The sequence below is a fragment of the Temnothorax americanus genome, unplaced genomic scaffold, assembly GCF_048541705.1.
Source record: "Temnothorax americanus isolate GAGA-0224 unplaced genomic scaffold, ASM4854170v1 Scaffold3, whole genome shotgun sequence".
In the NCBI taxonomy this organism is placed as follows: Eukaryota; Metazoa; Arthropoda; class Insecta; order Hymenoptera; family Formicidae; genus Temnothorax; species Temnothorax americanus.
Genome location: NW_027509442.1, coordinates 1,947,209 through 1,972,897, shown reverse-complemented (window position 1 = coordinate 1,972,897; position 25,689 = coordinate 1,947,209). Strand labels below are relative to the sequence as shown.

Genomic DNA, 25,689 nt, shown 5'->3' with positions numbered 1-25,689 from the left:
TGAAGATTGTTGATCGCTCGCGGAATGACAAATCGAGACGTTTTCTTCACGAATATTCGGCGCGATGCCGTTCTTGAAGCCGCAGCGAGCCACGTGGTGCGAACGGCGAGCAGAGGTTTGCAAGCGAAATGGCTGGCGCCACGCTATATATTTCCCCGAGACGAAACGTATCGCCAAAGCGCACTACAAGGGCGAATGGAGAAACGATAAGAGAGAGGGCAAAGGCATAGGAGTCAACAGGTGTTATGTTCCCTCAAAGTTTCTCGTCCATTTAAGCCCAATAATCTCAATTTCGCTTTACCAAATATCTCTACATACGGCAAAACGCGCGTAAAAAAATTATTATTTTTAATACAATAACCGTGATATTTTTTTCTCTATATCTTTTTTATAGAATGTAAGTGTTGCACTCCTTTCTATGAAAATATTGATCAGTGCATATCTACGTTTTAATTATATCAATTAATATAAGGAATAAAAAAAAGATATTAACAAGAATTATAAATTTTTTACAACTTCAATATACACAATACAACATACGCAATCTGAGCGTCAAAGAAACTGTTCTATTCGTAATTTCGCTATTATGATGAGGATCTTCTTTCGCTAAATATGTAACAACAATTATTTGTATAAGAGGATAGAATGCCTGCTTTGCGTATCGATTTAATATAATTCTGAAATCATAATCGAATATGTGCTATATCATTATATACATAATTTCTCGTTAGAGACCGCGAGATCGTGTAGTACATCTTAAGCTGGCGATATTTCGTTCACTATTTCGTTAGGAATCGTTCCTTCGCAGCTACGGCTGGATGTACGAAGGCGACTGGCATAACGACCTGAGACATGGCTACGGCGTCCTCAGTAAAATCACTGAAGACGGTGAGGTGCGCAAAATGTACGCCGGCGACTGGGCGAGGGGAAAGAAACACGGATTTGGAAGCAATTGGTACAAGGACGGCAGCTATTACGAAGGCACGTTTCGGGAGAACAAGAGGGACGGTTACGGCCGGATTTGGTACAAGTGTGGCAGCGGATATTACCAGGGCACGTGGTCAAACGATCGTTATCATGGAGAAGGGATACTTATTCAAGGTTGCAAGTATTATTAATTAAAAGAAGAGAATATACATATACATATATGTCTAGAATTTACGACTTTGTAGAATGAGTCCGCTCGAAAATGTTTATCAATTTCTTTTTAATTACGTATTACATAGAACAAAAGGTGATACATCTTCCTTAGCGCCCGCTTTGTGTTTGATTTTATTCTCGTATTCGACGCTCGCGAACATTGTAAACTCGGAATCACGCCGTCCCTCATTCAAAGCGCTATGTGCTACTTAGAAATTCCCATAAATATTTATCTTAAAATCCTCATAGAAAACAGTAATCTTTACGAGGGTCAGTTTACAAATGGCAAGAAGGAAGGTCGGGGTGTCTTCTACCACCTAGACAGCCGTCAAGTGCAAGAGGGTCGTTGGGAGAACGACGTCTGCGTGAACAGCACGATAGAGGACGTCGACTGCCGACCGCCAGCTTTTCATCCGACATTATACATTTCAAGGATAAACGGTCAAGCAACGATGCACTTATAAGCATATTGCGTCACGTCGTCTCGTTTACGTTTTCTCTAGATCGATTTGAACATACATGTTTCATGTTTCACTAGTCTTTTCCGCGTTCGCGGCGAACTTCGTACGTACGACTTTTTATTTTGGCAATTACTCCGATCAGCGCGTTTCGCACGCCAAACGGTACGTACCCTGATAAAAAATGAATTTTTCATATTATTAATAACAAATTCTATAAAAATTTTAAGACTTTCTCAGAATTTTTACACGAATTGGAATGTTTTTCAGAACAACTCAGACAAAATAATGAAATAAAAATAATAATGCAATATTTCAGATTTTTTCTAAATATGAGAAATTCACGCAATTTATTAGAAATTTTGAAATTTTCATACATACAGATACTGAAATATTCCAAAAATTCTCATTCAGTTATTTCTGAAAGTATCTGAAAAATTTGACATATTTATTTCAAAATTTTTTATAAATCTAAAATATGAGAAATTTTTAGAAAATTTCTGAGAAAATAAGAAAATTCTTTTTGCCAGGATACAAATAATAAGACATACACGTTCCCGACTTTCATCCGCGATCATTTTTGTAATATTTCAAGCGATGTCGCGTACATCCGAGTCTCGCCGCTTGCTGACATATCGTTCCTTATTTTTACGGCAGTCGTAACACGTGTATTTGAGAGTTATGTACTTGCGCGTTGAAGAATGATAAGGGAAATTGCCGTCACTGCGAGTTAGATCTCTATTTAAGAAAGATATCGACTTTTTCGTGTCAGCGATGGCAAATTTTTGTGACAAAACGCGTTATCGATACATGTCTGACGTCTCTCTCTCATAACGCCAAAATATTTAAGAAATATAAAAGTCGATCGCGTTTCTTGGATGAACATGCATTTTTCAAAAGATAAGTACATTCGAGTACACAATCGCATCAGTTCTCGACAATTCAGGCTATTGTATTATCGCCTTTTGTGCACGGCGATAACACGCGAATCTCACATTATCCCTAAAACATATTATTTTCCCTACGTTTTAAGTCGCAACGCGAATGAAGGAATGTGTTTTGTGCCTACATATATAACGACGTTATCGAACTTCGTCACCTTCCAAAATCGATACGATGCTTTCGTAACGCGCGCATCGTGCAGACGAACGAAGTCTGATCGCGCTTATACTAATTTACATCACAGAGAACACGCGTATAAAAAAAAGGAAGATCTTATCTGTTGACCGAATCTTCATAACATCTGTAGCGCATATGCGCCGATATGTATGAAGAAAACGGCTGTCTGTCATGTTTTTCGAATGGCTCACGCTCGAAAGACTCCCTTTTCTGGCAGAGGCCTCCAAGAAACGTTGCCAACACTCATCGCAACACATCGTCATATAAAAGATCTCTCTCTCTCTCTCTCTCTCTCTCTCTCTCGCCGCGTTCCGCGGAGCGGAAATTCTTGTCGCGCTCGATTCACGAGTCCAATTCCGGCGGCAGGGAAAGTTCCGAAGACCGATTCAAACGATATGCGTTACCGGGGTCTGCAAGAGATTCACGCCGTTTCTACCCTCCACGTCCGTGGACTCGATCTGCTCCTTGAGTAACTCGAGCTCCCGTATGCCGGACACCGTGACCTCGTACTTATGCGCGACCAGACTTCGATAGAAGTGTATCGCAAAGGCGAGGAATATTATCAGCACCGGTATCAGCACTATGCAGGCCGACCAGGCGGCAACCTTCGAGATGTCATAGAACTTCACCCAGCAGAGTATCGCGATCTCCAACAGGAACAGAAGGAGGCCCAGCAAAGTGGAGAATGCCCACGCAATCTCGATGTACCAGTGTAGACGCTCGTGCGGTGACTCGTGCACAAGGCTTATGCTATGGAGATTGCAGACGGCCTCGATGTTCGGCAGTATACACGTGGATATCATCAGCGCCAGCATGTGTACGGCCACGAGCAAGGTCGTGCACACGGCGAAGGCGATCAGCATCTCCGGTGGAACGCATGTGTCGGCATTCAGCTGTACCTCCACCATGGCGACCTGCGAACAGTATTAGATCCTTAATCCAGTCTCGGGAATTACCTCGACGCATTTATCATTCGACGTACACGTCATCGAGAAACGAGAATTATCATCAACAAATGCTAATTTTTTCCGTTAAATACGCATTTAGATTCCGCAAACTCGCCGCGTACGATGAGAAAGAAGTAAAACAAAATTGCGAGTTGCTTTCCAAAAATATTTAAATAAATATCTATATTTTGATAATATTTAATGTTAGATAATACTTAATAATAAAATTAGTATTGCACTTTTATATGCGCGCGTAAATACCTTTTATTTGCGTGATATTCGATTGAGATAAGTATTCGCGTGAGCTCGTTTAATCCGAAAACAATACAAATCGCTTCCGGAATTATGCTCTTTAGTTCACAGGGGATTTTTTTTCATTTCCGTGTAATGGTTACAAAACCAAACGATAGACTCTATTACGGTTATCTCGATCAGTTAATCGCGGAGGATGCGGACGCGCGTCGATCTGTGAACGCAGAGTTCGCGATAAAAACTTGTCGCTGTTGGAAACGGTTTAAATAAAGGTCCGATACGCTTTTGCGAGCGACGTTCTCTTACCATAGCGAAACCGGAGAGCAAGGCCGATGTTTTACTGGACGCCTTGAGCTTCGCGCGGCTCAGCTGCAGTTTCCTCCAGGACAAGTAGCTCGGCGTGTGAAGACCATCCCCCGCTTGCGACATCGTCGACTGTGGCGAACAAAACGAACGTGGAGATGGCAAATTAATTCGGGTCGGATGAAAGGGCCGCGATCTCGCGTTCTCATTGTCTCACCGAGGAACGGGAGAGGAAGGGAGAGCGGGATACTAAAGCACACTTGCGACACTTGATCTTGCGATCTCACAGGGAGGGAGGGAGGGAAGGGAGAAGATAAACTCAACGTGGAAGCTTAAGCACGAGTAAGAAAGAGAGGCACGTACCGGAAGATCGATGGCAACGTCGGTGCCAACGGGGGAGAACTTGCCAAAAGTCCCGCAGTAGTAGGACAAAAAACCAATGGGTGCGCTGAACGAAACAAATAATAAGGAAAATTAATGAAAAACGTAGAGACGAGAGACGTGCGGCGGCTGATACGTTATGACGAGATCGACAGGATCGACTGCCGTGCGTCTTACTTGCGGGAGGTCTGGCGAGCACGAGGAAGAAGAAACACGTACATACGCTTGACGCTACATGCATGAACATGCGTACACATATACATGAAGACATCACGTGCGTTTCGGGGGGGTACTTGCGCCGATGCATGCACGAGGGACTTTACATCGTGACTCGTGCCGTTTCGCTGTAATGTTTCATACGTACGCCGAAAAGACGTTATACTCGATTCGATTCGCGGTCGCCGATCTTCGCGCGGTTGAGGTTTCCGGTTTGGGCAGGGGCCAAAGTTAACGAGATCGCAAGCACGTTAAATAGAAGATGATGCAAAAGTCGCGAAAAAAGCGTACGTAACGCGAGATAGAAAATAATCTGAACGATATGCTCCCACTGCAAAATATCGCGACACTTACAAGCATCTTGCCACAAGATGTGCGAAATGTTCGCTCTCGAGATATTCTCGATTCTTGGCGTTCGTGTGATCTGTATTATCATAAGTCTGACGATTTAAACAATAATAATAAATAAATATCAACACGATACGAACGTGAAGAAGACAATAATTAAATAAGTTGTCTTTTTCTACCCACGAGATGTTATACCATTGAGTCAGTTTGAATACGTGTTGAAGATAGTGACTGGCGAGCGAGAAAGAAACACGTTTGTCACACGATGCCAGTCTTTTGTTTGTTTTTACAGCTAAGAAAGAGATATACTCAATTCGACAACTTGATGTATGTACACAGGCAGCACTTTCGAGCATTCGCGCTTACTCGCGAGTTGCATCGGCCCGACTTGTACCGATTATTCACGTTTCTTCCATCAAGTCTGTTTTTGCTCGTAAACAATGAACAAGTGATTTCAAACGCGTGGTCGGCGTACGTTAGGTATATATTAATAAATAAAATCAAGAGGTTGCGTATATGATGAGAAGGTCGCGTATCTTGCGTCATATTTGTAGATACGTATGTTTACCTAATAGTATCGCAATAAGCTCACACAGCAATCAAACATGCGGCACATTCAAAGAAATAAATGCACATAAATTTTCTTATCGTAACAAAGATTAGTTAACTAACATGATTTAAAGTCTACAATCTATATCATACAGTCGAACGTACGGGGGTGTATCAGTGATATTGGAAATATTTTGTTTTCAATAAAACCACTTTGCCGTGAATTGCGAGTATAAAGACGACTCGGCGACTCGATCTCTGCAGCATGCAAATAAGAAAAAACATGGGAAGTACGGTATTACGACGTTATCGTTACGAACGACATCCGGATAATTATCAATACGTACGTACACACATGCAGAGTGAAGAATTGAAGAATATGCGACTAATTACGCGCTCAAAGTCAGATATAACCGCGATGTTTGAAAAAATATAACGTATAATCGATAAGTGAAGAAAATTTTAAAAAGGCATGCATTTGTCGCTCGTTGAACGAGATTAAACGCAATTAAAACAGAAATTGACGGTGTTGCATCGATGCCGTATGATCGAGTTCGATGTAATGCGCAGTATTATTTTAAAGTAAGATCTAGAAATACCGAAATAATTTCGCTAGCAATTGTATACCGGTGTCGGCAATAGCTCTGTTATTATAAAACCACAACGCCGGAAGCCTTTAATTATACCCGCAGTATTAGATATCAAATCCCGATAAAAATATTTGTAGTACTGATATACGTATAATATAATTTCTCGGCAATATACTAACTTTAGTATTATTCTCAATACCAATCAAACAAATCAATTTTTTTAATGTACTTGACGTACATTTCACAAGAGAGACGTACATTACAAGAAAGAAATAACGTATATAAATTAATTAATTACAACAATATTTATATCAATAGATTTTCAGTTATAAAATCGGTATTGTTTATATCGTTCTTAATTCCTGTTTTAAAGCGGCGTTTAAAGGCAATATTGTGACTACGAAGAAAACAGATCTATTATTACGGGCGCAATGAAAACGTACGCTAGAATCATGAGAAATCTAATGTATATTTTTATAGTCACAATCTTACCGTCAAGCACTTCTCAATTTCTCCCCAACATAAATTGGGAATCCTCTGATAGAGGAATAAGATTTAAAAAAATGTAAAATATACATTATGTATTTAAATATACACATATGTATTTAAAAAAATCCGAGAAAAAATCTCAATTACTCTACTCTTATTTCTGCAATTACGCAACAATTAGATTTGGTGAAAGCTTACGGGTGATTTAGACGTTATTTTGTGGAGTAATGATAAAAAAATAATTGAGTGTTTTTATCGCAACTGGTTCACTAATTTAAAAAATTAACATACTTAATAGTTATTTAATTCATCTCTTTTTAATTATTATCGATTTGTTCAATCCAATCTAATAAAAAACAAATTCTAATTCAAGAGAACTCTACTTTTACATATGTTAATACGTTTCTCAGCCTAGCATATTAATAAAAAAAAAATACAACTTGAAAAGATAAATAAATAAATAAATGCAATTATTTATTTTTAAAATGTTAAATATTTCATATAATCGCTATACAAAAGTAAACAATTTTTTATCTAAATGTTGCAGCGCAGCCATTCACAATTTATATCGGAAATGTTTATATCTCGTACACATATCATTATACTTTTAAAACACAACATTTCAATACGCCAACAACAGATCGTTTCTCAGCCATCAAGAGAACTACGTAATCTTTAACGTTCCTGCGATCTTCTCAGCAATCAATAAAATAAAAAAACTATCAATTAACTCAAATCAACGACAAAGCACCGGGAACGAGAATAATAATGACACAATGGAAAGCTACGCGCGCGCGAGATATCGAAGCGGCATGCGGCGGCAGTACAGAACGCGAAAACCGGCGACGGGGAAGATGCGCGTGCGATGCGCGATGTGATGTGCGGGCGCGGTGCGGATGAGGAGGAAAGGAGTTCTGCTGCCGTGGAAAAGGATCCAGCTGGGGGGGCAAGTCTACCGACCTGACAGTAATCGTGGAACGGCTTGTGAAAGCAGTGGCCGTCAGCGTTGCGCAGGTGTTCGTGCGCCACGTGTACGTGGGTCGGCAAGTGCGAAGTGGGGAGCACCGCTCCGCCGCTCTCCGCGCCAAACAGTGAATTGCGCCCGGTGCTGGTCGACCATACGGACATCAGGCTTGATCCTTGCGCTGCTCGGTCCGGAGCTGCAACGAAACCGAAATGAATGAGAAGAATGAATCGGCCTTCCGATCGCGCGCTCGCGCAATTACGAGAAAGCGACCGCTCGAGAAGACGGACAGTAATACGATTAGTTTATTTCTCGAGTGACTAAAAAAATATCTTGGAAATTTTATTGAAAATTATGCTGCACGTTTTGCATTTGCCATTTAATAATATATATTTTTTTGTGTATTTATATAATAATATAATATGTATATATATAAATATGTATACATCTTGAATTTTATGTGTCTGTCTTATTTCATTATCTCGATTTTAGACCGATGGCAGAAGTGACGATTAGTAACGCTCCCTCCCGTAGAGGAGCTCGAAAATTCCTCTCTATTTTAGATCGCATTAATCTTGATTATTCTCATCATCGCTTATCTAAGCCGCACGGTAATTCTTAACGACGTACGACAGTAAACGCGCGCTGAAGAAAGTGAAATATAAAGCTGTCGCTGACATAACTCAATTCTGTTGACATGCAGATGACGACGGCCCCGGGTAAGTACTCTCCGTTTTCGATTTCACGTGCGACATCAATTTAAACCACGTGAGATAAAATCGAAATACGAGACGCCGAAGTGTCCTACATTTTATAGCGCGCCAAGGAATGTAATTAGAGATACCTATATACGTATGTGTGTATATGTATATGTCCTTGATTCACTCGCCAGTTTGCGATCATTAATTTCGTCTGCTATATCGGGCCTCGAGTTCGGCACTGAATCTCAACTGATCGTTTATATTTCTTAGACAAAGATCTTCTGGCGCTCACAAGACGAAGATCATACACCCACATACCTATAAAATTTGGAAAAAAAAAGAAAAAAAAGTTCAATCAGTGTTGTCGTAAGAAAAGAAAAATTGGCATTATTATTATTTTTTTAACGCGATTCATCCGTGCGTTTCACGAAGAAGAATGCGGCGGAGATTTTTGTCGACGGTGCGGTATCGCGAAACGCGACACGCCGCTCGATTTGCTTTAACGAACGTGCCAATTGAACGGCTCACGCGAGTCGTACGCTTTGTCGGCCGATCGCAGTAACTGGAGCGATTGAAAATCCGCGACGCGAGGCCAGTGAACGTAAATTAATGCGCTCGTCGCCACATACGTTTTTGTAGCACGCGCGCAAGGTCGAAAAATGTAATGCACGCTCGCCGGAAAGCGCCGGTTGAAAAAGATCGCCGATCTGACCACACGATATTAGTTGGAGCAGAAAATAATCGGGACGTTCCGAGAAATACGAACTTAGCGGAATAATCTCTTATAATATACGATTACAAATATAATCCGTCTGGTGATTAAAAAGAGAAAACATTAATATATGTCTTATATTTTACACGCATTCTTCTTCTTTGTCGTATTATTTCTATTTTATTTTAGTCGCGTTGCACTTATTTCGAATCTTGAAAGAATAAGTTAAGTCTTTTCTGCGTCTTCGAAGTGCAGGAGATAAAATTATACCGACGCAAACGGAGCAAGAACTCAACTTTCTCAACTTTCATAAGATTATTCGATATGAAGTAGATATTGCTCTCCCTTTCTTTTGTTCTTAAATATCGATTGTTCGTTGAACATGAATTGTTCGCGGTGGTAATTGACGAATTAGCGGAACTTGATCGATAAACCGCGCATGACACAAAGAAATAAACTATGTTAATTTTTTCATATAGCTGCACTTTTTTTCTCATATAGTTTCTTAAACTTGCGCTTTTTTAAATTTTTCTTAAGATAAGACACGAACCCTTGCAAGTCTATTTTATTAAAAGTAAAGAAATATCGGGACAAATATAACCAAAAACAAAATAAGTTTGATGTAATCAATCAACAGCCTTACATTCTCATATATCCATATGCGTTCAGATTGTTTCGTCTCGCGAGAGTCACATCTAGGTGCATGGTGGTTTACAAATACGTTTTATCGCCCGGAGGGATTTACAATTTTAAACGCTGATTCATTTAAAACGGCTTTGCGTCTCTCACACCGGCAATGATAATCGCCCTTAGTATTCGTGCAATCGTCCTATTCTGTCGCCGTTGTACACAGTGGCGTAATGGACGTATCTCTGAATCTCTTCATTCACTAAAAAGTATAATAATAAATAGTATACAAGCAACAAGTACAAAATTATACAAAAATTTTATATATCTCCGTTGTATGAAAATCATATTTGTTATATAAAAATTCATATTTTTAATTATCGTAAATAATACGATCGAAAAAAATCGTACGATTTACGATAACCGTTTGTGTCGAATTATACAATTTTTAATGAGAATATACATTTCCATTGTACAAATATTATATATATAAACACACTCATACAAAAAATGTACACTTATACAAATTATATATATTTCACATTTTTCATAAATTTAGAAATATTTAGTATTTAATATTTATGCAAATTAAAGATTTCATTCTTGTTATAAATGTACGTTTACATTTTTTATACTAAATAAATAATTTGGAATTTTTATACAGTATTTTAGAAATACTTGAAAAACTCTTGATTCTTTTAAACAGCATCATTATTTTACGTCTTAATTCGTCGAGTTTGGTAACTATTTTACAAAATAAGACGCATAATACGTGCCGTGAACAAATGAGGCATAAGACAAAGAGATACATACGCCACCGATACATATAATCAACCTAACGATCCGTATCCGGTTTTTTCCTTTTTTCTACTTGCTGCTCACTGCTCCGGTTTTTTCTTTTTTTTTTTTTTTTGTATCGCAGACACGCCGACATCGGCACTTTGACCCAACCGCCGTTGATTACGCCACTGGCGCGGTGGTGCGGTACCAACATACAACAAATCGCGATATATACGTAACCACTAACCCTGCCGCCTGAACGGCGGCGAATCGGAGCCGGAGGGGACAAACATAGAAGCGAGGCGGCGAGTTTCGGTCGGTCGCGAATCTACCGGGCCGGCGCCGTATACGCGTCTCTTTTCGCTTTCTCGCGTAAACTGTAAAGACAGTTATCGCGTTGTCACCGTCATCCAAGAGCGGCCGCGCCGTTGCCAATATCACTAAAAATACAAGAGGTCCAAAGAACGCCACGTACGCGGATTCCGCCGCCGTTGCGGCTCGCGTACGGAATTAAATCGCGATTAAAACGCAGACGCAGACGCATACGATGGATCGTCGCTCGCGCGCCAGCGAATAACCGCGATCGTCCTCACGACGAACTTATTCTTCCGCGATCAACGATAACGCGGAAGCGGCGGAAGTCGTGCGCGCCGACGATGCGACAAGATAAATCGGGAAGAGATTGATGTCTATTCTTTCTTTTTATTACCATTCCCGGGACACTGATCGGCGAACGTCGCGAAATCATGCCGGGCGGAAAGCTCGACATTCTGCTATTCTGCTCTCCTTCTGTCGGTCCTCCTCTCGGCGCGCGTCGCTTTCTCCCGGATGCTATCGCATCGTTGGATCCACGTCAAGAACACGGTCAAAACAGACTCCGGCTCCGGCACACCATTCGCGCGTTCGAAAATTTAGAGCGCGCGCTCGTGCGCGCACTAGCTAAGAAGACGCGCGACACAAACGACAATCGCAAGAGGACACCGACCAGCGCAGGCAGCGCGCAGCGCACTGATGATGAAGGATGAACCAGATGAACGAGAGCGCGGCCAACGGGCCGAGGCGAGCGGTCGGCGCGGCGGCGCCGACACAACGCCGAGCGCGGCCGAAGCGGGCCGAAGATCGCCGAGCGCCGCCGAGACCGGCCGAGGATCGCCGAACGACCAGCCGTCCGCCGACGCGCGAACCGTTTGATTGCGGTGACATGCTGACATGGCGTGTCGGAGGAAACATTCTTATGATCTCCGACACAATGCGACGTAAGATCGCATATACGTAACGGGGAATAACCGCAGGGCGATCCACGGAGTATCTCTCGACGAGACGGATATGGAAAGAGACGTTCATTCATATGCTTCTTATCTGCGGATGAACAATCACAATGTTTGGAACGCACACTTAACAAGCCCACCCGTCTCTCCAGTCTTATAACGACCAGTCTTACATTATGGATGTAGCAAAAAGACACGCACGTTCCGACAGGAAAGAAAATAAGATGAATTATTGCCACCATTGTTCGGACATGATCGTTTCCTTGACGACCGTAACAATCCTCTTATTCGCGGATCTCCCGCTGCACATTATTTTCCGTTCCGCGTTAATTCATATTTTATGTTTGTCGCGCGTTGCCTCATTCCCGATATCATGTATATAAATACACTGAGAAAAAAAATTGTTGATTCAATAGCATCTGAGAGAGAGAGTTATTGAAAAATATACTATAAATAAATAAATAATGAATAAATGTTTAAGTAAAATGATGCAATTTTATTAATTACGATGTCTTGTATCAATTACAAAAATCATTGCGACAACTACATATTCATTTTGGTGAAAGTAAATTCGCACGTGATTGGTGGTAAATACGTAATCCTATTAACTATAATCTTTTTTCTTGCCATCCAAACCTGTATTTCAAAGAATTTAAGTTGTGATTAATTCAAATCCTCCAACTATGTATAGCATACTTTTCATAAAAGACTACGTTTTAGCAATCAGAAAAAATATATATATCTAGGGAATAATATATGATGTTGAAACAATAAAATATGATGTTAACATTGCAATAGCAAGTATTATTGCAATAAGTACATCTTTCGTTGGCACCCCGCAATGAGACATTTCGTTGAACCAACTTATATATTTTTTTCTCAGTTTATAAATATTAATAATATAAAGAATAATGGCGTTCGTGAATAATATTTTCGCGAAGATCTCGAGTGTAATAGCAAACGTATAAAATGTAGATTATACGTAACGGACACACGTGTAAAAATAACGTAAGCTTGTACTTTTAAATATGCACTCGTAGATATATTTCTGGAATACTGGAAATAAAATAAAAATAAGATAATAAGTACTTGGTGTAATTAGGTAGCACGGGAAGAAAATACATAATTTTCTTTTTTTTTTTTGTTATGCTCACGGCGCAGGCCGCAGACATCGTTATGATTACGAAAACGTATTATTCCTTGTGTTGACGCAACGTTCTTGAAAGATATCACGTCGCGAGATTCATTTGTGCACTATGCAGCACTAAAAAAGGGGAAAAAAAGACAAAGAGTAAGCAGACTCTTTTGCTTGTCAGGCATAATAGAACGCGAAAATCACGAACGATATTATCTGGAAAAAATGTTCGCGGAATTCATTCCGGTAAAGCATGAAAATGTCAACGGACATTTCAAATTCAATTCTTATATTGCTGTCTGTGTGAAAGCAACATTTTTAAGTGGAAATTTTGCTGTTTAAATGTATAAGATAAAACTCGTACGAATCAATATTGATTACATATTAAGATAAATCGATTTTTATTTCTTACACTCATCAATCGATAATATCATGGTAATATCAGTCGATAATCGAGGAATATCATTTTAAAAAGGTACTTGAACATTACTGCGGATTAATTTTAATTTAATGTTTTAACGTTTTAACACGTTTTCGTCGTTACTTTAAATTATGTCTTTTCTACTCTGTCCATATTTTCACATCTTTTTAAATAAAGTTTAAAACTTATATAAAATTTTATGCTGATTTTTTTATCATTGCAAGATACACATTTTTCAATTATATCCTTTTTAGCGCTTTTTTTGCAGTTTTCGCAGTTAACATTAGTCCGTTTTTATATGAATATTCGTGATATTTCTCCCGTCCATATTTTTTAAGATATACTTCAACTTTATACATAAAAACAGTAAGATTTATACAACTTTTAAAAACTCCATCTCTTTATTAACAAAAAAAAGAAAGAATACAATAGAAATGCTGCAAGTAAATTCAGATATTTAAAACACAAAGCATCTTTTACTGATGGAGAGTTTCATTTTGATTGCTATGGACCCTGAGAATTTTTTAAGTCAATAATGATCTACATAACGAAATGTTGCGTTTGACGCAAGTTAAATAACTCGATTTAATTAAGTAAATCAGCGTTAAACGATTGATACATAATCGCTCTTCAAACGAATATCCGCACAGCTCTAAATTCGCGCATATCGAGGTTCGGGAGCGTCAAGCTTCATTGACAACACGTATGTTTTCTTTGTAGAAATTACGAAACTGCATTTATACTAAGTGGGCACGTGTGTGACGCCGTCATATAAATTACATAGACGCGATATATTTTTCCACAAATTACCCGACTTTGTTTCTGACAGGCGCGTGGCACGCGTAAGCAAAAAAAATACGTTATTATTTCTTCATTTTTTTACAAAACGATATGTTTTCGTGACTCCTCACAATAGTACACGTCAGCGCTATACGTCGACTTCCTATCCGTGTCCCAGAACGACATACGTAGTTCGAACTAATCGAACGATCATTTTCAAGATAATTTTATTTCGCCGAGTTGCGCAGATATTTCAAATTTCCACGTTATAAAACAGCTAGAAATATGATACGGATGCTCTCGTTAATTCTCGAGGTTTCCCACAATATTTTTTCTGAGAAGAGATTTCAAACATTTCGCATTAGTGTGTAAAATGTCAAACACGTTCGAAGAATCGATAAAAAAATGAAATTATGAGAAAAAAATAAAGTGATAAAAAAGTAACGGAACAGCACGTAATTATCGAAAAACTTTATTGACTAATATTTTTTCCATTTTATCTCAAAATTCTAGATTGTCATAATAATAAAACTGGCAGTAGGTTTAGAGAGAGACATAACGAAAGATATAGATTATATAATATAGAGTATATTCCAGATCTAAGTTTATAGAATTAATATTGTCTCGATGTGTTTTATTATTCTCTTGTTCTCGCAATTTGTTCTTGATTACCTCTCTCCTTATAGATTGAAATATCAAATTTCCTTTACTCATTCACGTAACAACTTTAGCAGTAACAACTGAAGCAACTGAAAGAAACAGCTGATAACCACGCAGATGGTGACGCAAATAAAAATAAAAAGTCCTATATCAATAGTTCAAATTTCACAATTGAAATATACTGTTGATTTAAATTTTAAATGTGCTATTAAAGTTTAGTAAAAGGTCAAAGGTCTTAAATTAAATAGTTCGGCATTATTAACTAAAACAAAACCGTTACAAAATGAAAAAAAAATATGCATATGGAACCCGCATGCATGGAAAAATAATATCTCGTGCTGTCAAGATGCATCAGTTCTTATTTTAACTAAATAATTTCATACACAATGTAACGTACATTTGGCAGGCATGTAGCGCTCCACTTTGTACCATCCAGAATAGTAGTCTGAACGTTCAGCAGTGTAGACATTTTGCGGTTAAGACGGGGGATGGGGGACGCATACCCACGCTATATGCGCAACTACAGTTTTAGGATCGTTATTCATCCATCGGTTAATGAGACGTTCGCATTTCTCGCGCAAATGGTCGACGCGATGGAACGGAATCTATTGAAACGGCCGCATGCACAAGTGGTCAAGTGGTCGTCCCGCCGCCGTCGAAAGACGGTAGGTATAGTTCTATTTAGATCTCCCGATGGCAGCCGTCCAGGATGCGGTCGCCTACTCTCTGCGCCATGAAGACGATACGTTCGTTTGCCGTATGGGTAGTCAGGGTCAGGGCATCCCCGGTAGCCTAGTTATAGTTAGCGCGGACTGTCTGATCTATTTGACACCTACTCGTAACGAACGAAAGACCGAGATGCACTCCTTGCAAAAAATGTTACGGGGGTGCCCCACTTAGTCTCGCCTTCGAAATAAATGGCCACAACGGCCTTCCTTTTATCTCTCTTAAGTTAAAAGAAATTATGGCGAGATAAAGCTCAAATTTTTTTGTTCCGTACGCGCGTACTCGATAGTTCGACTGGACGGGCAATCGCTTAGGCTCACAAATAGAGTTAATCGATTCGAAGTATTAAATTGAACTTTATTGGCCTATCCTTTTCAACGTAAAGTGAATAGTAAAGAGCAATGGCTGCTTACATATATGTATGTATATATATATACTCTGCATATATTTTCTTTAAATAACATTTTTTCTACCGAATCATTATTTTATGTATTTTTAATAGGCAAAGCGTTCAATGTTATTACTTAAAACAGACAGTAAGCGAAACGATCAGGATCGGTGTGTTGTCGTGACTTGCAGATGATTTACGGTTACGATTGATTATAAATAAATTTCGTAGATGCTACGCGGCCGATGTTTTCTGTGAAAACCCGTCGAAACCTGAATCAATAAACAGCGTTGTCGAGAAGTTCTTCTCGCGCGAGATGACGGGATCGTCGGGATCGTTCAGGCCGAAAAAGGCCGAATGCCATTAATTGATCTCTCGTGAACGCGACGATGATTCACGTGTCATATTATGACTGTTAATTTTATATTTGCAATGCCGAATGCGCTGAACACCTAGTTAAAAGATGCTCGGATCACCAGGATACGTTCTTTCTTTCGCGGAAACATGACGTAAAAGTACATTCTCTTGTCCTTGAATTAATAATTTATTATATAAAAGACATTTATATATATGAGATATTTATCTATCTGACTAATTGCTAATTAACCTTGTAAATTAACGATTTTTTTATTTCTTCCACACCAAAAAAAATATTTAGATCTAAAAAAATGTTTATTTAGAGATTGTGGCCAAGAGCTTATTTAGTTAATATAATACACACATATATATATATATATATATATTTATATACATATTTATTTAGAATTAAATATTTTTATTTAAATTAAGTAAAAATAACTATCTAATTCTGAATAAATATATATATATATATATATATATGTATTATATTATATTAAGTAAATAAGCTCTTGGCAACAATCTAGATAAATAATTTCTTTATGTAAATATTTTTTTCTCAATGCACATCATTAAATTAATCAAAAAATTTTCTATTTTCGTCCTCAAAATAATCTCACATAAGAAACATAACGGGATATGCGATACACAATCTCGAGAATTGAGGCCGGCGCGGAAAGATAAATAATAATACCGGCGAGGTTGCAATAAATATACCAGTTCAGGAGAAGTGCAACGCGAGATGGGAATGGCGTAGATTATGCGAGGTGATATTTATTACAGCCTAGCGATGGTGTCATCCTAGAATCTTAATCTAAGGCCTTTCCGTTCTATCTTCGCGCGCGATTAATCAACATCCAGAGACGTTTACCATTATACTCAAGAATGCCCATTTTTTCGGGAACTCCTGTCTTCGCGTCGAAGATGACTGTGGACAGAGTAGCGAGTATTATACGCGAGTTATTGTTACGTTGGCAGCCTATTATTCGCGGTATCCTGTTATTGCACGACTTACGAGCAATTATACAAGCTGTGCTGCGATTGAAAAGTCTGTTTCGTACATGTGCACTTAACTTACAGACACGAGAATACCATGGTCGCGGACTGTTTTGATTTCTCTCGAGGTCGATACCGGGGAAAACCCGAAACGAAAATTTGTTCAACGCCGGGCTCGAACGAGAGGAGAAACGAGTAATAATTCCAATTGGCGAGTCTTTCGCAAGTCACTGTGCCTCATTAGCGACTAAACTTCTCGACTATCGTTTACCTTCGCGAAACCGGACGTTGTTACGTCGAGATCTTAAAAAATTGCGAAGGGCATTCAATAACTAAACACATACACACGTACTTTGCACTCTAACAATGCACAGAAACAATGCAAGGTAAACTAAAAAGATAAGAATGAGATAACAAACACATTCGCAACTGTAGATAATCTTTTTCTTCAACGGAAAATTTATAACTCTTTGACGAGCGCATTTTTAACTTGGCGTATATTACTAAAAATATAAATAATTATCGGATAAATCGAGCTTATTTTTGTTAACGATAAACCAATGAGCTTAGCAAAATGATAAAGAAATAAAATTAATGATTACTGATTAAAAAAAATGGATAAGTATAAAGGGGGATTCCAAAACTGCCCTTTAATCGTTGCGTTTTCGCAAGATAAAATCGTTTTTAAAGAATTTTTAAAGAACTTACAGATGCCGATATCAACACGTCGACGGGGTTCCATGTTCGCAAAGGAAAGCGCGAAACGGGTCGCAATATTAGCAACTATACGTATTCGGAATTAGAAATGAGCCTCGCGAGCAACAGTTATTCGTATATACCGAATAAATCGAAGATAAAACTAATGACAACGGAAATTTTTCGATACTGTTTCGAATTTTATAGATACGCGGAAACGTATTCTGCGCGGCGCATGTTGGCGTTTAATTCCCATTATCACGATTAAACATTATAAATATCATTCCTCTCGGTATTTATAGCACAGAGAAATCCGAACTAACTCGCGCCGAGAACTATACAAAAATACCGACTTTACCGTGATGCGCGCTAACGCGTTACTTCGATAAATGGAAAGGGGATCGGGCCGCGAAACACCGCTCGAATCGCCCAGCGTGAGTCCAGCGGGAAGAGCGGGACTCTCCCGGGAACTCCCGTTAACACTCGCGGAACGCAGGAATCCGTGCAAGAACGGAAACCGCTTCGCGCCCTCGCCTCGGAGCGGAAAAGAAACGCGATGTACGCGTTACGCTCGCGAATGCCGACTGGCACGCTGCTCTCGAAAGGCCGTTCGTTCGGAGTGTATCGGTTGAAAAGCCGCGGTCCGGCCGTGTCAGTTGAGCGTGGAAAGCAACGGTACACCGGTCACCGAGAAAACTGGAAACTCTCTCTCTCTCTCCGTCTTTCTCGCGTGTCGCTTATCACGCGTCGCGTCGCGTCGCGTCGCGAAAGCGCGCAACGGCAGATCGACGACGATATTGCCGCAACAACGCGGGCCGTGGACCGTTCGGCACCGCGAGACACGATTTATCTCGCGATAAGTATGCAATCAGACGCACGAGGTATCCCGATAGACGATATAAATATTATTAACGGCAGATTTCAAAAGTAACGCGATTAAGTAAGCTGCCGATTCCGAGCTGTTTCCTGTAACTTCATTAGAGTTCGACCGTTATTATTTAATAAAAGAAATTGTTATTTGGTGTTTCGGTGATGTGAGAAAAGGTTGTTTTCGAATCGACCGTACATGGGGATCCGGAAATCTTAGCTAAGGGAAGCCTGGGCATTATTTTCAAACTTTCTTGGTTGACAACGGTCTCGTTAAAAATTCAGTTTGTTACAGAACCAATCACACTCCTTAAAAAGATTAATTGACATTGTTGGTGGTTAATGAGGTTCGATAAAAAATATTACAGTAAAACATATTGTTATTTGTGCACATGCAACTATATCTATCGTTTAAAGTTTAAATCGAAGCTTTACGTCATAACACCGTGCGATAATTATATTAAAAAAAGCGATCGCTTAAAAAGAGGGGTCGATAGCGTCAGGACGAAATATTTCCTCCGAGTTGCGTATATACGAATAAAAATTAATCACACATAGTTGAGATTGAAATTGGAATATTTCCTATAAACAAATTAAAAAACGATAAAAATGCTACAAAACTATAAAAATACATATATACGCTACTAGCTGGCGTGGAGAATACTCCGCATGTTTACAGCATCGAGATTTCAACTCGTAGAAATTTAATCGTTTCCAATGATTGATTCAATCGTTCCAACGAGCCATAATCGGTTGTTGGTCACGAATAAATATAGAGACCAATTTCATGCGTCGAGATCAATTGAAATTACATCCCATTGGGTTTTAAGCCCAACGAAGTAATATATCTCAGCCTGCAGCGAAAAAATCTGACTGCATCAATATTGCAGTCGATCAGCGCAGTGGATGCGATGATAGTCACCGTATCCATTGGCTTAAATCTTGCAGAGTGTTTAATACGACCCCTTCTTGTCGCTGCTTTTGCCGACACCCTCCGTTCCACCCGGCTATTAGCTTTTACGAGCCGGAGTTAACGCACCATTAACATCGGCAACAATCGCTCTTAACTACCCCGACACCCTTAAGTATCGTTTCATACGAAAGATTTTGAAATAACAGCTATCTAGTAAATAATTTTACAGGATAAAATCAACGAGAACAATTTTGTAAACGTTCCTCGTTCGTCACTTTTTGCTCCAATTAATCGAATCTGATATATCGATTGAAAAGTTCTTATTTTAAACTGAAAGGATCAAGGAACAACAGTAAGAATGGCAAGAACTCCCTGACATTGTATGTAGTAGAATTTTTCCCGAAGCAGCGCTGGGTGTTTTTTTATCAATATTATGTCATCGAGATGATTGATTGTAAGTGGGCGTGTCAGACGCAGGTCTCTTGCGTAATTAAATCCGTAAATCGCGTCGTTATTTAATCTGACGAGTATCTATGTCAGTTTCTGACACGTCTGCAAATACTCTTCAGCTTTGACGTCGAGTTTACAAATTTTTGCAAAGGTTTATGTGATTTTTCTTTACGTCGCGCTATGAGAAAAATAGAACTCGCGTTTATATATACTTTCGCGCCAACTTATTTAATTCGCAAAATTATACACGCATACCGACAAAATGTGAAAGAAAAAGTAATCTCTCTGTGTGTGTATACTTCTTCCCGTTCGAATTTATGTATTCTAAAAGATTATATGAATCTAGCGAAGATGTAATCGTTGAGGAATTTTGTTGATCGCGCCAAAGATATTAATAGATATTAATAAGTATCAAACGATATTTTCTGGATTTTGAAAATTCGTAATGTTATTAATGTCATGATTGCAATTATTGCAATATAAATAAGAACACCTGCGTCATAGGCACAGAAAGAAAAAATAAAATGTTTATGTTCTTCATGGATGTAGCAAAGAAGTTATTATTTAAAATGCAAACTAAGTTGTTATATTTCAATCTCGTTATTCGATAATTCAGAAATCAATTTCGCAATGTTAAAATTTTAAATAAAAAATTTCGTCTGCCAAAATATCATATGTCAGTATAGGTCAATAAGTTGTAAATTAGCATTAAATTTTCGTTGCAAAATAAACTTCACCTGCAAAAAAATTTAGAAAAAATTGTTATTTAAAATCTCTTTCTTCGTCAACAGCTTTTTATAAGTTCCGAATGCCACAAAAAAAACTGGAATAAATAAACTCTCTTCTGTGAAATTTTCGCTAAACAGCGGTCTACTTTGAATACATCACAGAATATTTTAGTTAAACCAGTTAAACGAAATTCGATATGAAAATACACAAAAACATTCTCTCTATTTCTCTTCCTCTCAAAACATTTTAAACGCGTGCATAATAAATAAGTCTGTGGATACGTGGAAGATCAATATTTGTCACGTTCATGTTAAAAAGCCGCATGAACTCCAACATATATTTACTCCACCGCATCACACAGATTAAAATCACACACGCACAACGACAAATCTAATTAATTCTTCCGAGTATATATCATTCAAAATACATATATCAAAATTAATTATAAAAATGTATAAAAGATTTTAGCTATCGCAGTAATATAAAATAATATAAACGGAGTCATAAAAATTCTAAATTCCCCTTAATTTTGCCTCGTTACACGTTTAAACCCAGCGTCAAATTGTATCAGAGAAACATAACCTATACGTCCGATCGCGATGCGGCAAGCGGCAAACTCCATCCGTTTCGTGAGCTATCAGCTACCAGGCTACCACGTCAACGTATATCACGCATGCCTGTGTCCACCAGACAGTGCAAAACGCGTGTATCATTTTCGAGGAATCTGACTTACGCAAAAGCTGGCCCGCGACCCTGCGTGGGTGATCCGCGCGCCCTTGAAGGCCTTGAAGTCAACGTATCGACCCTGCCGTCGTCACCGCCGTCGCCGTCGCCGCCGCCGCGCGATTCGCTCGCTCCTCCTTCCCGTAGGACACGACGGCGTTCGACGATGCCGATGGGATACGGTCGCACGACTCGCACGCGAGGCGCCTCGGTTTGCCTCGCGAAAATGACTTGGAGCTGACTCGCGAAAAACTGTCGAAACCGTCTGGGAACGGGGAACGGGAACTGAGGTAACCGCGTTCACACACGACGCGTCGACGTCAGCAGTCACGTCGCGACCTTCCTTAGTTCCTCGTCGCAACCCCCGAACCACCCCGAACGGAAGTACCCGCGATACATAGACAGATGCGCGGCACTTGCACACACGTGCAGTTGCGCGTATCACACTGTCTGTCATACGGCGCTTATACTTTTACAATTCGAGGCAATGTGTTAAGATGGCTCCAACTAACTTCCGACTAACTTAACCGAGCGATTAACTTGTCGAATGGTACCCTCTACCGTTTGGCGTTTCGTTAACGTGGATAGAATTATTTTTTCTTTTGTTGCTCAACGCCCGGAAAGAAAGATTAGAGTGCGAATGATAACTAAAAGGCGAATTGTGAAACTAAAAATCGCCCTTAGGACAGCCTCGACTGAACTCCGATTAACTTTAAATTGACGATTAATTCAATCGGCAGAATATTGCTTGATACATCGACGTCGTCAATTGAGCATGTAAATTACAAATGATACCCAATTTCATGAAAATGAACATGATGACTTCGGAAGTTGAAAAGTCATCTTTTCTTCATTATCTTCCTTGTAAAAACCTCAGGTAGGCAGTGACACGATAGCGACGTCTAAGGACGTCTAATAGACAACGATAGACCAAAATGGGCATCGTTATGCCGTCTTTCAACATCACTCTGCGCTATTGAGATTTCTTACAAGAATTTGGTGTCATTCGTATTTGAATGACAAGGCACTCTCGCATAAGATGATTGACGAGGCGGTAAATATATCAAAGTAAAATTTCCAACTGTGTGTGTGTGTGTGTATTCATTGTTCCTGATCTAATCTTTATTTCCGTTAGTTATAAAATATATATTTATTAAATATTACCAGCGGTACTCTTCATTAAAAGTGGATATAATTGTATATTTTTTATTTTGTTAGAACATGAAAATAAGAATTAAACGGATCACAAGGCAAACGGTACATTCATAATCCGATCTTATGTTCAAAATCGCCTTAAATCTGTGACTATAGGCACCGTACAGCGTCTCGAGATCGCTTACTTAAGACGATTTTGAATGCAAGATCGGACTATGAATACCATTCATAGAGTCAGAAACTTTAAAATTTCACAGCTAAATTTACATCGAAGTTTCGTTGCTCTCGAGTCATTAATGCCGTCCACGTGAATTTATAGGCGCTATAGCTTATCAGCCATGTATATGGAGAATAATACCTATATACAACGTTCAAGCCGTGGATAAAATATATCATATTTATATTTAGCGAACACAACTCTAAAACACCTAAATATACATACATGCCCTGTCATTTGCATAGTCGGTTTATGTGCGGCTCAAACAAGTCCTATTTAAAAAAAAAGTCGAGAATATCGACTGGCTGAAATCTGAAATGTCATGCTTTGCGTTCGTCATTTCGAATTGTTGCTCGGCGCGTTTTATGTATTTGTTCGAAAATTTCGAGCAAATCGAATTCGGCAAGCGTGGAAGTCAAATAATAACGACCGAGCTCGACAATCAACGCGAAAAAAAAGTGCCCATATCTGTCGACAGATAACGCCACCAGCTGTGCATGACTTAATCTCTCCGTTAGAGAATAATGGATTTGTGCAGCCTCGCAGCGGATATGGCACAAAGAAAACAAAAATACATGCACGCATGCCATCAATTAGACACAGACCGCTCATTATCGATTCATCTCTTGTTTGCGGTAAATTAATTCTAAATTTACATTGTTCATTCCCAAAAGATGCAAGCAAATATAGAATTTCGGAAAAGAAATTTTTACGCTATGCAAATATTACTTGTGTTAAAAACGAGTACGATGTATTGACAAATACAGCGATTCTCGGAAAGCTCTCTTTTCGAAAGTGAAGTGTGTTATACGCAAAGTTATTAATATTCAACACATGAATTTTGCCATTTGATCGATAAGTGTATACGGGAAACGTGATATGTGCTTCGCGATATGCATAATCTACAAATTCATGCATTAAAATATTAATAATTCCGTATGTTTTTTTTTTTTTAGCAAAATTCAATTATATAATCAACAGATTATATAATTGAATTTTGCTAAAAAAAAAAAAAAAAACAAATATAAAGGTTTTTTATTCTTTTTCGGCAGTGTTTTGCAACCTGGACTTAATTTTTATTTAACACATGAATTTTAGCACTTATTGGAGTGCACATGAAATACACGTATATCCTTTAATTAACTTTAATACGCGCCTGTAAGTTCATACGTTGAGACGCTGTTATAAATCGCAAACAAGTTTTGCAAAAAAAAAATAAAAAAATAAATCATGTTTCTTTTTCCACAATGTATTACGCATCTTTGCTTTTAGCTCGCGTGATACAAGAACGTTACTTTAGTTCGCAAAAAAGAAAGTTAACAGAGAAACCTGCTCTACCTGCTACAATCCATTAAAAGGATGCGATAACAATGTCTACCTCGTCAACACGATCAATCGTAATCGCTATTTCAGGGGCACGGGTCAATGTAAATCAATAGTTTTTTTTCTTTGTGTGTCACAGTGATCTAATCTGGTAAATGTGTCCCGTTCGAGGAACTTTCAATCGTTGATGAATCAATGGAACTCAGCGATGACTCTCTCGTTTCGCTCGTACTTCAGCGTGACGCTAATTCGCGTCACGCGCATCACGGTAAAAGCGTGACACAGAGCTGCACGTGAATTAGTTATACCTAGTTTATAAAGTCGATTGGAAAATTTCTAGGGAAAACGGAACAATTCCGATCGGAATTCATTCCGAACAAGTCCATAATAGGTCGCCAGGTCTGAATCTCCCGTTACGTATTAGAATCATATGATTACCAGTGAGATGGAAAACGATTACGTCGTCGCCGTTCAGCTCGTCGGACGTTAAGCTTGACCTTGAAGGCAAGCCGCGTTACGATTTCTCCTGAAGCACACAATCGCACGGGCATTTTAAATATGACTTTTTTTTCCTTTCACGGCGACCTCTCGAATTAAAGAGCGGCGAGCAGTGAGCGATATTTAAATCTGCATTGCTGAATGTGTCGGCGCTAAAAAAAAGACGGATCCGCGTCTAAAATTGAACGATGACACTTAGCGCGTCGCGCGAACGCGAGTTATAAATTCTCAAGAGTAAGAGGACTCTCTGATACCTGATGGCGTTCTACGCACGTGTTGTATCTCAAACACAAAGGCGCTCGTAATGTCTCGTTAGCGGCGAGCTAAATAGAAGCTCAGATTCATTATTGTCTCACGCCGCACGTGCAGGTATTAGCAGACAAGAGCGCAACGCTGAACAATAAGGTATGCTTATATTAAATGAATCTGGAAGCATCAGCATCGTCCCTTGGGAATCCTTTAGACTTTAGAGTCTATCCAGACGAACTTGCATAGGTGCATAATAAGCATAAACGGATTAGTTTATTTCCTTATACACATGTATACGGATCAATCAATTTTCTTATGCTTATGCGTTTATGCGAGTCCCTTTGGGTGAAGAGAGCATTAGGATGCACGACGACGACGACGACGACGACGACGACGACGCGGCTACTCACGAAGCGCCGCGTGCCGAGCTCGGAGTGCTCTCGGACTCGGCGCCGCATCGTCGCCGGAGCACGATACACTCACGTCGCACCGACCGCATGGACCTCATTCTGTGATGCTGTGGTGGTGGTGGTGACGCCTCAAATGTCGAACACGTGCCTGC

At 39.3% G+C, this 25,689-nt stretch overlaps 2 protein-coding genes across 9 annotated transcripts; one reads left to right on the top strand and one right to left on the bottom strand.

Moving 5' to 3' along the window:
* Positions 1–55: 55 nt before the first annotated feature.
* LOC143900645 (uncharacterized) lies at positions 56–1,604 on the top strand. The gene is made up of 3 exons (XM_077412245.1): positions 56–247; positions 792–1,101; positions 1,390–1,604. Exons 1-3 carry the CDS (start codon positions 65–67, stop codon positions 1,602–1,604), a joined length of 708 nt encoding a protein of 235 aa, XP_077268371.1. The 5' UTR covers positions 56–64.
* LOC143900555 (calcium release-activated calcium channel protein 1) lies at positions 1,191–25,650 on the bottom strand. 8 transcript variants are annotated; one of them, XM_077412043.1, is made up of 5 exons: positions 11,286–11,597; positions 9,813–10,058; positions 7,753–7,952; positions 4,223–4,351; positions 1,191–3,631 (listed from the first exon to the last, which is right to left on the bottom strand). In XM_077412043.1, exons 3-5 carry the CDS (start codon positions 7,918–7,920, stop codon positions 3,104–3,106), a joined length of 825 nt encoding a protein of 274 aa, XP_077268169.1. In that variant the 5' UTR covers positions 7,921–7,952; positions 9,813–10,058; positions 11,286–11,597; the 3' UTR covers positions 1,191–3,103. The 8 variants fall into 8 exon arrangements, with proteins under 8 accessions (XP_077268169.1, XP_077268168.1, XP_077268164.1 ...); XM_077412042.1 differs by lacking the exon at positions 11,286–11,597 and adding an exon at positions 10,610–10,967; XM_077412038.1 differs by lacking the exons at positions 9,813–10,058; positions 11,286–11,597 and adding an exon at positions 25,611–25,650.
* Positions 25,651–25,689: the final 39 nt, after the last annotated feature.